Source organism: Amblyomma mixtum, chromosome 9 (genome assembly GCF_055824585.1).
Source record: "Amblyomma mixtum isolate Tamu chromosome 9, ASM5582458v1, whole genome shotgun sequence".
NCBI lineage: Eukaryota > Metazoa > Arthropoda > Arachnida > Ixodida > Ixodidae > Amblyomma > Amblyomma mixtum.
In genome coordinates this window covers 46,976,710-46,992,389 of record NC_143020.1, presented here as the reverse complement: position 1 = coordinate 46,992,389, position 15,680 = coordinate 46,976,710, and the positions used below count along the sequence as shown (strand labels likewise).

The 15,680-nt window shown below is 44.8% G+C and overlaps 1 protein-coding gene across 1 annotated transcript in view; it reads left to right on the top strand.

Moving 5' to 3' along the window:
* The window catches only part of LOC149328902 (venom metalloproteinase antarease-like TfasMP_A), a 45,620-nt gene extending 38,603 nt beyond the window's left edge, over positions 1-7,017 (top strand). The window contains exons 11-12 of the mRNA XM_089559133.1: positions 378-545; positions 6,870-7,017. Of these exons, the coding sequence (XP_089415259.1) occupies positions 378-545; positions 6,870-7,017 (316 nt within the window). The remainder of the gene's footprint in view (positions 1-377; positions 546-6,869) is intronic.
* Positions 7,018-15,680: the final 8,663 nt, after the last annotated feature.

The following is a 15,680-nucleotide window of genomic DNA, read 5'->3' as shown; positions in this document are numbered from 1 at the left end:
CCGGGTTTAGAATCCTGGTTATCCCACCGGCACCCATGAATGTTTGAAACCACTACCTGACGGTGCTGTGGTGCATCGCTTAACCTATTCGCCACTGTGCCAGTAACGGCATGATGACTCTCCGCGATCTATAAACGTAAAGTAGAGAATGACAAATTCCGCATATATGAGCATATAAGAAGAACGTAGGGGAATTGATGAGAAAAAAGGGGCTTCAGGCAGCTGAAGGAACATATTAACTCTATTTCGTCATACCCTTAAGACCCATCTTAAATGTCACCTGAATTTTTAGCACTGCAATGTATCTTGTTTCTCGAAGGCTTTTATGCTACTGGAGTGCTCATTGGTGCTTCTGGATCTGTCTGATTTCCTTTCAGGTTGGGGGCTACGCATGACGGAGACAACAATACTTACGGAATCGAGTGTTACCCCACTGCCGAGAGCTGTCCATATGATGAAAAATACTTGATGGGCTACTGGGAGGGTCACAGAAAAAAGTACAGGCTTTCAAACTGCTCTAAGGAGCAAATCCGATTTATATACAGGTAAAGAAATATTTTGAGGCTCAGTTTAGCACACAAAAAACATGGCTAAATATTGGTGACGATGAATTCTTATGTCGCAAGGGGAGCTATGGCCAAAGTGCGCCATGGCGCAAGGTATCGTCGTGTTCGCAAAGTGGGGTCAAAACTACTTTCCCAAGCATTTCACGCCATGTAAGACAAGCATCACGCCAGGCAAAAAGCTTCAACCCATTGTCTCACTGGTGGATACCCTGCAGCAGTGAGGATCGAACCTCGCACCCCCCGCATGTGAGGCGGATGTTAAAACTTAAAGCCCTGACTGCGGTCATGTTCGTTTTTATTAGATAGGACCTTAAATGGGGCATGACGGCTCTCAGATCCATTGGGCAGCGTATATATATGTTGAGATTTTTTCTTTCGATGGCTGCATAGAAAATTGAATTTATTGGAATTAAAGGTACAACAACGTAAGCAGTGCTTTTGAACTAGGCGTCAAAAACTGGATAGCATACACTGCTACAAAAAGGCAAACAATAACTTCTAAATTTAATATTTAGGCAATGCCCATCCACACCCGGTAAATATATTTATGTACAGTAGTTTTGTGATAGAACAGATATAGTGAACTCCGGCCACACGGCCTGGGTAAAAAACAACTTCTTTATTACACAACGATAACTTTGGATGTTGACAAAGGAAAGGTTTCATAACTATGCAGTTTTACAACTTTGGTTACCACTGACACCAATGCCGAGCTGCAAGATTAACCTACTTATATAGGGCCAACAAAGTAACGTTCACTACTGGGTTTAAAGACGTTCAATGTACATAATGGTTGCTGCTTTGAAGAATTCCGCTAATAACCTGGTATTAGACATACCCCAAAGAAACCAACATTCACTGGAGGAAAGCTGATTAAAGTTTGTAATATCGAAATGAGCTATATCGTTCTTCTAATTTTATTCAGAAATGCTTTCTTATAAAAATCGTAGTTAATTCAAGAGCGTATGAACAATAAGCATCGTAACAATTAGACTGGTGAGTCGTTGTAATATCGATGAATGAAATTCCCAGCACGAGCGAGAGTGCAAAACGAGCTTGCTGGCCGCGATGTTTTCTTTTAGCGCCGCGTCCATTTCTCCTTGATAGAACATCGTAAGGAAATGAAGCCTTAACGGACTATTTCGTCTTGATGCGCTAAATAATGATCCCCAGCCTGCAACAGCGAGCTGCAGGGACAATTAAAAAAATATAAGTGGCTGTATAACATGGTGTAAGAATATATTGAGGTGCTGGCACTACGGCCGTCGCATCGTTGTGATGCGACGTTGTGATGCGACGTTGTGATGCAGGTTGCATTTTGCCTGCATTTGAAATATTGCGTCCGTAGCGAAGGATAGAACACGCGCTCTTGTGCTACGTTGCGGAACGCCTACATCTCTACGAACGAGCACAGGCACCGAAAGGAAACCAAGTGTGCATTTCCGACGTCGTAATGGCCAGTGCAGCGCACTTTCAGCTACGCTACGCGAAAATGGCTAGCGGAAATTCCCCTGGCATTGCTCCTGCCGTGGCTATCTTTAACATCGACACAGACGTTGCTGAGCTTATGTCTCCTTCCAGGAAAGAGGGGGGTGACGCGTCTCAGCAGTCGGGAAGAGTGGACGTGTCTCACGTCGGCTCCGCCGAATTTATGGCCCTTTCCCGAAGCATTTGCCGAAGCGCTACAACACCATCTGGCTACACTTCCAGAACAACGAGAAGGCTACCCATTCTTGTTCAGGTGCGAACATTTTCTCAAATCCTACGTGAATTTGAAGTTAAGCGGATCGTGCGAGTACCTAAGCCTAAAAGTTAGGTCTCGACTCAGCTGCCCGCCGCGGCTCCGCGGGCAAACTGACGCAAACCATGACGACCCTGATGGGATACGATCCAGAGGGCATGCAGATTGTCACCATGCCACAGGCGAAAGCGCCAGTTTTCGACAAGGTTACGGAGGGATTATCCAACGCAAGATAGAAGAGTGGGAACGCGCATCAGCCCGTGACAACCACTCGGCACGGCAGAAACGTCAAACGCATGGCCGCGTGACCGCGGCAGGGGATACGCCGCTGCAGCAGACGCTCCATACGCAAGTCAAGCGTTGGAAGCCTCTTACACAGCCTCGTCTGGACAAGCAAGATGCAGTCCTCATAATCAAGCCGAAAGGAACGCTGGATCTCAGCAAATTCAGGGGAAGCAATGCGGTCGGAAACGCCTTGCACCGCATGGCAACTGGCGTGGACAATGGCTCTGCCGAGCTCAGCGTTTGACCCATATGGGAACAGAACATCATCGTCGTCGGGATGCGTGGCTCCCAAATAATCAGAAAGATCCTGGCAATCCAAGAAATTCAGCTTGGGGACAAGGCACATACAGTGTACTGCTACCTCCGCCCCTCCGACGACACGTGCAAAGGAGTAATACAAGTGGACCCAACAGTTTCCGACGACGACATCACGAAAGCGCTTCGCTCCCCGGACGCACCAGTGGTGAGCGTGATGAAATTAGGTTCCTCCAACGTGGCCGCCATCACGTTCGAAGCAAGAAAGATCCCGTTTGGCGTCTTCTAATACGGTGAAGGGGTTCATGTACGCCTATACAAGAAAACAACGCCAGCCTGCGCACTGTGCGGGAAACTTGGACATCGGGCGGATGTTTGCCCTTGCCCTTCGGAGTCAAGATGTCCGCAGTGCGGTCAGCAAGATGTTCCAGAATCCCATGACTGTCAACCCAAGTGCATGGTCTTCGAAGGTCCGCATCCTATGGGGTCAAATCAATGCAAGTACAAGTACCCAACATCACAATCAACCCAGACCAAGACAGGACAAGTCAACAACCAGTCAAGATCCAGGCTTGGCAACCGGTCCAGCAGCAGAGGCCCATCGAACAGCGGGGCCTCTGCTGCTGGACCCCATCGAAAAGCGGGGATCGACTGACCCACCAGGCCCAGTCTTCCAGCAACCACTCAGCACCACCCGGCTCACGCTCTTCAAGCGACCTTGGACTACCGATAAAGTGTCGCACCACAACGGCAGCCGTCCTGCCGAGAACAAAACAGGACCCCATAACAAGGAGCAGCGCAACGGCAGCAAGGTGAGCTGGGCAGGTGTAGCTGCCTCCTCTGCCGAAGCGTTGGCTTAGAAAAGACTAAAAACAGAGATTAAAAAACGAAAATCAGAAAATAGCACATTGAAACAGCAATTAGGTATCAATCCAAAAAATACATTACCTCCATTGAGACAACAGGCATGTCCGATGGAAGAAGATACGGCAGAGCTACCCCCTCCGTTTCCGCACCAGTTAGACACTAGCACCGCCGAGACGCAAGCAACTCCACCAGACGCACCACAGCAGGCACCAACTCCGCTGGCACTCCCACCGCAGGCACCAAAGCCGCAATATACAGAGCGCCCCCAAACCGAGGAACGCATAACTCGCTTGGAAAACACAACTCAAGACCTCATGGAAAATAATTACAAATAATGATTGAGACCGACAATAAAAAGCGTGTTCGAACCGGTTATTAAACACATGATAGAAAACCTCCAACCACTTTTAATCAGAATGCAAGCACAGGAGATTAGAATTGACCGAAAACTTCAGGAATTATCAGATGTTTCACACAACAAGAGCACAATGCTAGAGGGTAAAATGGGAACTCGTCGCCTACTAAGCACTCAGCTAGATCAAAGACCTGAGGGCGGACCACATGATGAGACCCACGATTCTAATCCTCAGCATGGCGCCCCAACTCAGACCTAAACTTACCATCCTACAGTGGAACTGCAGGGGACTAAAACGGAAGAGGGAAACATTACCACAATACATAGGCTCTCATGCCCATACGCCGCAAGTAATTGCCCTGCAAGAAGTGAATATGGAGGCTAAGATCAGAGGATACTCAACACATCAAACAAATCCGTCGACATGCATCTTGGTCCACAAATCACACATGGCAACCACTGTAGACCTTAATTTAGACAGCGACATTGATTATACCTACATAAAGCTACTACCAAAGCACAGAAACAGCATGGGCACCTACATACTCAATATATATACTCACCCCAAACAGCACCGCGTAGCCATTGACGCGATCTTTCTTAAAGCACTAAGAAAACCCGAAAAAGCTCCCCTTGCTATAGTTGGCGACTGTAATGCTTCTAGCCCCCTGTGGGGCTACCCGAGGGAAGACGCGAAAGGCAGAAAACTAGCATCTGCCATCGCTGACATGGCCTTGAATCTACTCACGGACCCGCAGCACCCGACGCGAGTCCGCACCAGCATAACACGGGATACTTCTCCGCACCTCACGCTAGTCCGCAGTGCCCGCAACTAAGAGTGGCTCAATACGGGAGAAACGCTAGGCAGTGATCACTACGTGTTGCAGACTATCTTCAAATGTAACAAGCACAGCAAACTGGGGGGCAAGTCATAATTACAGACTGGGAGACATTCAGGAAGGACACCAAACTAGCAACACCGGAACAAATAACCAGTTACGAAGATTGTGCGGCCTCCATTCTGGGCCTAAAAAAAAGGTCACAAAATCCTTCGCCACCACGGAGGACCACTAAGCTGTTGACAACCACCTCCTATATCTTTGGGAAGCCAGACGTGGTCTTATAAAACAGTGGAAAAAACAAAGGCACAATCGGAAACTCAGAATTCGAATCGCCAAGCTTACTATTCAAGCGTAACAATACGCATGGGACCTCGCTCGCACCAACTGGCTAACAAAGTGCGCATCACTCAAAAGCCACCTAGACACCAAGGCCACGTGGAACCTTCTGCAATGCCTAATTTACCCTTCGAAAGCGAAGAGTGAAAAACGCTGAAATTTTCATCAAGCCCTACACAGCTTTCAAGGCACGGATCGCGAGCTCATGGATGAACTCACGCGTCGCTATATCTGCACCGTGAGAGACCCACAACCCTACAGTAAGGAGTACCGGGGGGAACCGAACGAAAACCTAGATAGAGATTTCACTTTGGAGGAAATCATTGCAGCACTAGCAGATATGCGCCGAGGCATAGCCCCGGGAGAAGACAAAATTACGGTCGGTCTTCTGGCCAACCTCGGCACAGAGGCTCTGCAGCAAATCGCGGATTACATAAACGAATGTCGGCGTACCGGCACCATTCCACAAGGATGGAAAACAGCCAATATACACTTTATCCCCAAACTCGGCAAGAAAATCAGCATTGAAAACCTACGCCCCATATCCCTTTCGAATTTTAGCACCGATATGAGACTCTACAGCGGCTCCTTACTCTGCCAGACGCAATCTACAATCTGCGGAACACAACATCACGAGCGCCGCATAGGTCAGCGCACCAGTGTAAAATAATGGGCCGAAAGTTTAAGGGAGGGAAAGGAACACCTGGTGTAGAGATGGGGCCAATGAAAACAGTATTTTTGTTAAACAAGTCGGAGTATTTAATGCATGGCAGTGATGAGGTTCGTTATATACATCGTCCCAAACAAATTTGATGTGGACCTGGTTAAAAACTTCCCATGTTAAACCACTCTGGCGGATAAGTAATGTCACTGGGTAGATGCTCCGCTGATACAGTTTGTGCCCACCACCGAGGTGAAGACGCCATGGCTGTACGTTCATCACGGAATTCTTGATAATTTACGCTTTCTTACTCACGTTTCTCAAAAATTGGTTGGCAAAGAAGGGGATGTACCTTAATGAGTGGCCAAACTGGTCTGCCGACATTACAAAATTGAACATCTTTAGACAGACTTCCTTCGTCGTTCGAGGTACAGAAAGCAGGCTGCGCACAGGTTGAATTCGAATAGCTGCTGCAAAGTTTGGAGACCTAGACTAGACGCTTATTCATAGCTTCTTGGACTCCATGACTCGGCGGTGTCAAGCAGTGATCGACGGAAATGCCCTTTATGCTAAGTACTGACCGCATCAGGTTACTGAGAAAAGGATTCTTGAAAGTAATACCTTGAATTGTTATAAAAATCACAGCTTCGCCGATACCTGCCCATCCTTCACTGAGTAGTTCTTAGAATAATTCGTTGCGGGAAGAAGTTGTGGTGAAATTTTGGTAATAAAATTTGCTATTGTGTGAAAAAATCTGATTGCCATAAAGCTGAAGCGCAAGTTTTAGTGCAGTAAAAAAATTAAATTCGAAAAATTCAAAGCAAATGTCTTCTTGTCTTTACTACGTTAAGTCTTTAGCGCTATTGCTTGAAATATATACCTTGTATTAAGTGAAAACTAGCAGTTTCTTGGTTTCCAATTGTGCTAGAGTGAAGTTGAAAATGGTCTTCTCCTTGCGTAGCCAACTGCCAGAATCATGTACTCGTGTAAGTGGAAAAGCAAACTACTCAACGGACGCTTTGCCCGGGACGAATATGACAGCCGACGGGTTCTGCAAAATAATGCACCCAATGGAGGTCGACGTCAGGGCAGAAGAAGTACGTTCATAACAATTCTACTGCCTTACAGAAATACTACTGCTTTCTTTACGCATCTATAGCATCATTGCTCTTTGCTTCTTATAACAGACCGTAGTTAAGAAGTGCATGCATGCGCCGCATTGGGGTATATATCGTTAGTAATCAATAGCTGAATGCCTTTAAAAGTTCATAAACCTTGAGAAACCAGCGTCCGTGCTGTCAAGTTCTCTCTTTACCCTGGCCTCAAAATTAAGCGCTAGACTGCATTTTCAAGAATACAATGCATCACCAGCTAGTACGCTTTGTTGAGAAACCTTCTAAGGTCGACCGTTCAATTGCAGATACAAATTTCAAAATTGCATATTGAATGGGAGATCGCCGGGCTTCTTCGTGGATGTAATGCATAGATCGGTTTCCCACCGCGGTGGCTCAGTGTTTATGGCGCTCGGCTGCTGATACGAAAGTCACGGGTTCGAGCCCAACCGCAGCGATCGAATTTCAATGGAGGCAAAATTCTAGTGGCCTGTGTACTGTGCGGCGTCAGCGCATCTTCAAGAAGCCCAGGTGGCCAAAATTTCCGCACCCCTTCACTAAGGCGTTCCTCATAGCTTGAGTCGCCTTGGGACATTAAACCCGCGTAAACTATAAGCCAAACTGTGGACCAATTTCCATAAACAAACAATATTTCTATGTTTTCTAAGAGTACATCAAAGGCGAATAATATATATAAATGGATGTGTTTAGATAAGGCCGGTAGTCAATGAACATCTGGGCACTCAGATATCTGTGGGCATGAGTGGAAATATTATTTGGATGAGATGGGATGGGATGGCTGAATAAAGTTTATATTTGCGCTGAATTTAATTTTTTCACATGTGCGCTCTACTTCATGTCACGCAGAAACGAGAATACCGCTTTAAGCATTGCAAGATGCGGTGTTGCTGGAAGTCCGAATACGGCGGTGTTGCGTGTCAGCCTCATAGCATGCCGGAAGGTATAAAATGTGTGGGAGAAAAGGTGAGCCGCTATTATTTGAATAGTTTGTTTCAAGGGCAATTTGCATGCCCAGTAGTCGGAATTTTTTTTCAGAAAAATGTGCCCTGACAGCCTAGCAAGCCCTTTTGTAGCATTACCATCAATACTGCGTATTTCTCTAATACATTCGGAGGGTGAAGAACCATTATAATAAAAGGACTTTTCGCAATCTTTTTTTTTCTTATTAGGATTCAGTGAACATAACAGAAGGAAAGGTAAATGTCTTAATTCACATATTCGAAGAGTCCAATTTCTGTAGTTTTTAAAAAAATGCAAACTCGACTGACTGAAACACCGCGCAATCGAAAGTCATAGGGTCAGTGCATAATGTGGCAACACCTGAAGATAAACTTTCTTTCGGCCTATTTTGTTCTTACTAACGCAGTCCGCAAAATTTCGTCTTTAATGGACAACCTGCTCGCCATTTTTTTTTCTCATAGGACAGGGGCTAGGTTACAGCATGATTTCTGAAATTGTTTCTTTCGCCCAACGAGAGCACAGAAATGGATTCGATGTGTCTTTTTTTCCTTTACAGAGATGTCGACGTGGAATATGCGGGCCGCGTTCACGAAACAAGATGAGAACGACTCCTACTCCATCTACCACCGAAGAATGCATTCGATAGTACGTTAGTCGCGCCTTTATTGTTGTATATTTTTCTTTTTCCTGGCGATAGTGAGCCCGACGTCCACAAATTGTTTCTTCATTTCATTCATCCCTACCCGAAAGCTAAGAGGTGAAATGCTGTTTTCCTATACATTCTGCGTTAATGAAATGTGGCACACACAAATACGGAATATGCGTGGGAAAGGTTGTAAGCTGCATTAACGACAAGCTGTTTCTTTAATTCGCTATTATCCAAGCTATGCAGCAGTTTAAAAAGAATGTTGCTTTATGAAAGAAATGTACAGAACTTGGAATAGCTCCTTCCAGATATAACCTGAGCGTACATTACAAATTTAACTATTACAGCAGCATTCACTGTTTATGAGCGAAGATAGAGTACTCAGGAAGCATTCTCACTATACGTTCTAAATCCAGTGACCTCGTTCGGTAACAATTTTAGTACTTTCGTCACACGCAGAGTATTCTCGAAATAATGGCGTTTCTATACATGATCTTCTCACTTCATTCGCGTTCTTTATTCATTGCGGTGATCAAATAAACCTTTACAGACTTTATTACACCTTCATGAAGTGTCCGTTGTCTTTCAGTGCAGTTTCATGCAATTCGAAACTGGCGACTGTTTCGATTCAAGCGCATCTCCGATGTATTGCTTAGTCTTGATTTACCTCTTCAAGCATCCCTTCAATATTTTTATTAATGAATCTTTTCGCATCCAAGGAATTGTTAAAGGTTTTATTTAGCGGTGAGCAATGAACAATAAAGAAGCGGTAAACTCAGCTACACGCAGAAATATTCTTGCCCTACTATGCGACAACCGCTGATAGCGGTCGTTCAGGCTTCGATTCTCACACTGCCAATTTCAGCTTGAGGACCACACTTGTAAAGCTTTTCGTTTGGTTTCGAAGCTTTCACATTCCAAAGACATGATCTGCTCTCACGTGACATTGCAAGATTTGAATGTATACCACAAAATTTTGAGCTGGGTGAGTTGGTACAAATTCAGTCTGGTAAAACAGCGCACAAAAACGACGCAACATTTCGCGTTCGGAAACACAACGTTTTTCTTAAGCATATTTTTCGTTTAAGAGGCTCCGTTTAGCGTCGTAAGAAAAAAAAATGGCGCTCAATCTGTTTTTCTTTTTTCTTAGTCGCTGATCTTTATGATGCCTTAGCACTATGACTCGAATGTGCGAAGCATTTATTTTATGAACATTTTTCACATCTCAGTGAATTACCACGCCTATTGGCGCCAGTTTTAGTTTTTTCCCGATTTTATCACGACTTCAGACGCGCAGGGAGACGCAGTGCATTTATTGGCATCTTTTTGACGAGCAAAATGAGTGGGATTTTGGCGACTGTGCCTTGGAAGCTCAGAACACTTAAAAGTACGCATATAAAATTGGAATGAAAGCTAGAGTCTGCAAAAAGGCCCGCAAGAATGCTCACCAGCTTGGAAGTATAGCTCTGCGCATGATTTAAGCAATTACTAGACAGAAATGGAAGCAAACAAGCAACAAACAAGCATTAATTACTGCAAAATGAAAGCGCTTAACTACTGGCTCTGCGTCGGCGCTGAGTAAACACAAAAGAAAGTTACAGATTAGGAGGATGTAATCTTTGAGAGCAGTAGCGTCATGATTGGTTGCCATTGCGAATTAACAGAGCCCTAACCCATTTAGGCCTTTGACCTAACGAAAATTCTTCGCTGAATTAGAAGAAATCACACGGCTCCCTACCGCCTTAAAGTAAAAAAATCCAACAATCACTGAAACCGAGGAACGCACAGTCGAATATTTTTTTCGGTTGTTCATGAAAGGAATATTAAGAGGGCAGATATTTTATGGCTGAAAGGTAATTGATTAAAAATAAAAAGAAAAAACTGATCCCTTTAGTCGATCAAGATGGCAGCGCTGTTCGAAACTAGGTGCGCACGATTCCCCTCCCATTAGTTCTCGCGGCTTTCCTGCGGGTCACGTTAGCAGCAAATGAATGGTTCGGGGAAGTCTCCCTTTCTCTATTCAAGACTGTACTGCGTAAATTCCATGTTCAAAACTAGGCAAATCGTGAGATTAATGCTACATTGTCAATATTCTTTTTTTGACTTCCACGGAGATATGCCATTATATAGCAAGATACACCCAAGTACAGAGATGTGCCTGGAGCAAAAAGAGGAGGATATCATTTACCTTGCGGTGATCATTGTTCCTTATTACACCTCACTACTTTCATGCATGACATCAAAAAAATGAGAGCGGACACTTAAGCTCTGTTTTAAGGGTATGATGCGATACCTCAGTGACGTTACGCCCGTATACACTGAAATGTTTAATCTCCACTTCACATTCGTAGATCCATAGAAGCCCTCATACTCCTGCGGGCGCAGTGGTGCCGCGGTAAGCGATGCGCCACTGCCCTGCGATGGCAGGCGCTCCCAGAAGTGGGCCTTGTCCGACCCAGCTTGCTCTTTCCGAGCAGCCAGTCAACTATTTAACTGCCACCTGCCACGGTGGGCAGTTTTCTCAGAACCAGGTGGGTAGGTTGTGATGACGCGCAACATCTCGTGGCCTAGGGGGCCATTCTGCCTCATAGGTTGATTCTCTGGAGATTTTTCGCGGATTTTTCTCTCATGCTAAAAAACGCCGATGACACCGACCGCGACGCCAGATTTTTTATAACACGAGCTCTTCAACGCTATCAGGTTAGTAAATAAAAGATAATACTGTGTGTTTTGCTTAAGCCTTCAATATCTGGTTAGAATGCTGCTATGAGCGGCGAATGCAATCTGGGTGCGGCTCGTGGCAGTTAACATCTTTAGCACAGGCATAAATAGCCTGGCTTCGGCGAACAGAATACTTGCAAGGACCGTGAAATATTGGCTAACTAATTTAAAAAGCTACTAGCGTCTATTCCATGGCTTCCACTCTCTCCCTTTGCCACTGCCTCGTGATGACATTGACTCTGAAATCAATATCGATCATGTCCACCTTTCCACCAAAGCGACGTATGGAACATCCTCGGTTGTATTTCAACATTAGATCCACCCGGGCCGAATATTGGGTCGTTCCTGGCAAATGCGGAAATTTTGCTTCAGACCTGTGCTGTAGTCCTTCCATGCTAAAAACATTGAAAGACTGTGGTTATATGGTGCACTTTATTTATTCTCTTTACTTCGACGAACGTCCGTTACCTCAACGTCGTTACAGTGTTAAATCAATACTGTAATTTCGCTCAAGATTTCCTGTCTTATTTTACTTTGTCAACCGAACTTCATTTTATGTTAAGCTGTCCGACGATAGCTAAATCAACAGAACTGCATTTTATGTTGAGCTCTCCGGCGATAGCTAAACGCGGCTTCGTTCGCAGCTGTCATGCCGTCGTCAGTGGGTGAAGATGCTCAGTTGCAGCTCGACAACTGCGCTCATGTTTTCAAGAATTCTCTATGTCCTGCCTCTCTGGCCACTTCTTTTGTTAGCTATTTGAATTTCCTCAAATTTGACACTACTGCGTATGCCTATTTATCTGCAGTTGTATAAGCGGCCTGTAATATTTGATTCAATCGGCTGAAGACGAGGTCATTCCAATGGTATAATTTTATGTTGTTCATCGTTTGTTTATAACGTCAGTTCGGGGTCACATAGTTGAGCATATTTTAATGAAAAGGCGCCAAAAATTGAGATCATACGGAGAAGAATTCATGCAAGCCGCATGTAGTTATTGAACTGGAATAAATAAACGATTCAAACACCTAAGGACAAAGAAGAGAGAAAGACCGCATGCCGCAGACACATCGCTGCAGACAAGATGCTCCTAATTACGGGCTAAAGAATACCTTTAGCTCGCAATTCATAAATTAATTTACTGTGACATTATACGACATCTCAAGCCTCGTGTGCTCGCATTCATTTACAACGTTAGCATGTGTCTTGAGATTATATGAAACTTTCTGACGTGAATATTACTTTAATTTAGTACGATGCACTGTTCATTGCGCATATTGGGAAGCAGCAGGTGGGCCGACAAGACCGCGACCGAAACGGACCTACAGAGGGCTTCAGAGAGGTGCATATGCTAGAAAGGGCTTCAAAAGTAAGAAAAATAAAAATTGCCTGCCCGTATTGGAGAGGTACAGGGGGACTAAGAGCAATCTCCACCACATGAGAGCTTGGGAACGCCCGGAGCAGGCTATATTGCCACTGGAAGGGATGGCATACGCCACGAAGACGACGATGGGATATAATGACGAACATAGACAAATGAAGATGAGGTCCGCGCACAATGCTTACAATATATGTCCCCCGGCCCAGCAGCGTTCGTATTTACGTTATCTGCCGTACTTATATCTCTCAAGTCCAATGTAGGTGACCTTGTTGTCTAAATTAGGTTCACTTGGATAGTGACTGAGTCTACAAGGCGTTCTCCAAAGCATTGAACGACGCATATATGAATTTTAGCGCCTCGTTTCATTTTTGTATAAGGCGGCTGTAGTTCTGCTGTGTCAGTCAATAAACTGGTGGTCGTGACCGCGTTTTACTTTGGCAAGTACGCATCTGCAAGTGCGTACCTTCTGTCTTTCAACGTTGTTAAAGCTTTACATAGCTTTAGCTTCGGCTGTGCCGGAACCACTAGCACCAACCCTTCCACGGGCATGCCCTAAGGATGACGTGTATATTCTTCCAATTTTCAAGTGAGAAATTTCGTATTAACTTGGCCTGAAAATGCCGTATATTGGACATTTCTTTATAAAAAATAAACTGTTACGTGGTCATTTACGCCGTTACAAGTAGAAAAGAAAAAAAATTTTAACCACCTTCGGCGTTTATGAGAACTATAACTCCTGCAGGACCTATATTTGCAGTCTACGGGTGCCGCTACTATTCCACAGCTCCTTGTCATTCTCGCTCCCATTTTCCGCACGCGCCATTCGACGCAACCGCTTTTCTTCACGAATCCCTTCGCCGTCTGGAATGCTAGCCATCAATCGCACACGTTTTGCAGTGGCATTCCATGCTTGTTCTCCCTGGAGGCCTTAATCCACTTCCAGAGTCCTCATCGAAGACATGCTAACCTCGAGTTCGTGCCGTCTTCAGCGAATTAGATGCCGAGAAGAGACGTACACATGCTGACTAAATGACGCAAATGATGAATCGAGGTAAGCTTTTTACGTCGATCTTGTCTATGAAGACCACTGACAAAATCTCGTGAAGCGAACTGTTCTAGTCAGTCTCGGATAAATGGCCGCAACGTTGCATGCAGAAAGCCCGCACTAAGTCGGTACTGGCATAGCTGTGGCTGAACGCAATGGCGCACCATTGTATCACGGTCTTCATATACCCTATTACCATACTGGAACGTTGTCCAATGCCAGTCATTTGATATTAAACATCCTCATCAAATTCGTCATGCTCTGTAGAATTCAAATATAATACCTGCCCGTACATTCGATGCCGTCCTTTGTGTGGAAAAAGACCGTTTCAGCTCCCAGATATTTAGCGACAGAGAAATACTGGGCGCTGCTGGTAGAAGATTGCATGCCATTGATTCACCCCAAATATTTTGTTGGCTGATGGCTAATGTTTGAAACTTGCCTAGACGACGCAGGGTAAATGTGAACGCAGCTGGGCGTGATGAGAGAACATGCTGAGAGATTTGCATAAAGATAGCTACGTCAAAGTGACTCCGAAATCTGAAGTTTCATTCCAAACTGTATACAAGAGGCTCGCAGTCACAGGAGAAGTGTCCGTGTTCGGGGAACCACCTTAAGTGTGCTTTTGGCGTGGTGCTTGTGAAGAACACTATTTGTTACTCTAGAAACTGTTCTGTCTTGAAACTAAACTCGTGAAGGTAAAGATATCTGTAGCGGAGTCCCCTATTTCGCAGCATTTCTAGTCAGGTGTTTTTCTTCGCAAATTGGCGCGTTTAGGTAACAAATAAGAATCCATTATCTCGTAAGTTATCGCCTCGATCCTGGACATGGCATGGCAGTATAGTAAATTAAATGTTGTTAACTTGGTCGTGCCGTCCACTGTTGCTGCACGTAACAAGGTACAAACTAAATCAAATTTTGTGATATTACAAGTTACCCTAATTGTTACAGACTTAAAGCCTCCGCTTTAAATTGCACGCATTTAGCGTGCTCTGATTCGACTGTTTGCCGATAGTGACGGTAGATTTGAAGTTCTCGGGTCTCTGTCTTCTTCGTCGTACTATTTCTAGGACTGAAAAGCAACGCAACAACCTAGCAGTTAACACTCAACAATAGGTACCCGCCGCGGTGGCTCAATGGTTACGGCACTCGGCTGCTGACCCGAAAGACGCGAGTTCGATCCCGGCCGCGGCGGTCGAATTTCGATGAAGGCAAAATTATAGAGGCCCATGTACAGTGCGATGTCAGTGCACGTTAACGAACTCCAGGTGGTCGAAATTTCCGGAACCCTTCACTGCGGCGTCGCTCATAGCCTGAGCCGTTTTCCGACGTTAAATCTTAATAAACCAAAACAAACCAAGCAACAACAGGATGCAAAACAAATTTCTTAGGTGGTGCATCTCTTTCATGCCATGAAAGCTTAAACCTATATTGAGACAGTTAACAAAACCCTCTATTATGCATTCCGCATTCCGAAGTCCATCAGAAGTGGCAACTACACATAAAAAGAACATCCTCGTTACTACCTATCACCAGTGAAGCGGTCATCCTGATGCAGGTTCTTTCGGTGTACTTTTCAAGAAAGAGTAGTTTGGGTATTAAGTTGGAGTGCCGCAGCTCCGCACTATGGTTGCTTCAACTGAAAAACTTCTTAAATATTTAAATACAAGCGTACGCTTTTATTGAATCCACTCATAGCTTTCCTTTAAAAAATAAATTTTTCGCAACATTACACAAACTTATATCACAAAGAGGTACTTTATTGCAAACTTAATATCTTTATTTGTTCATATACCGCAGCTTCCGAAGCAACTGCGTTCAATGTAAAGACGAAACAACAAAAATGATGCAGAACTTTCTGGTTGCGCTCAGTTCAGTTCCGTGTTTG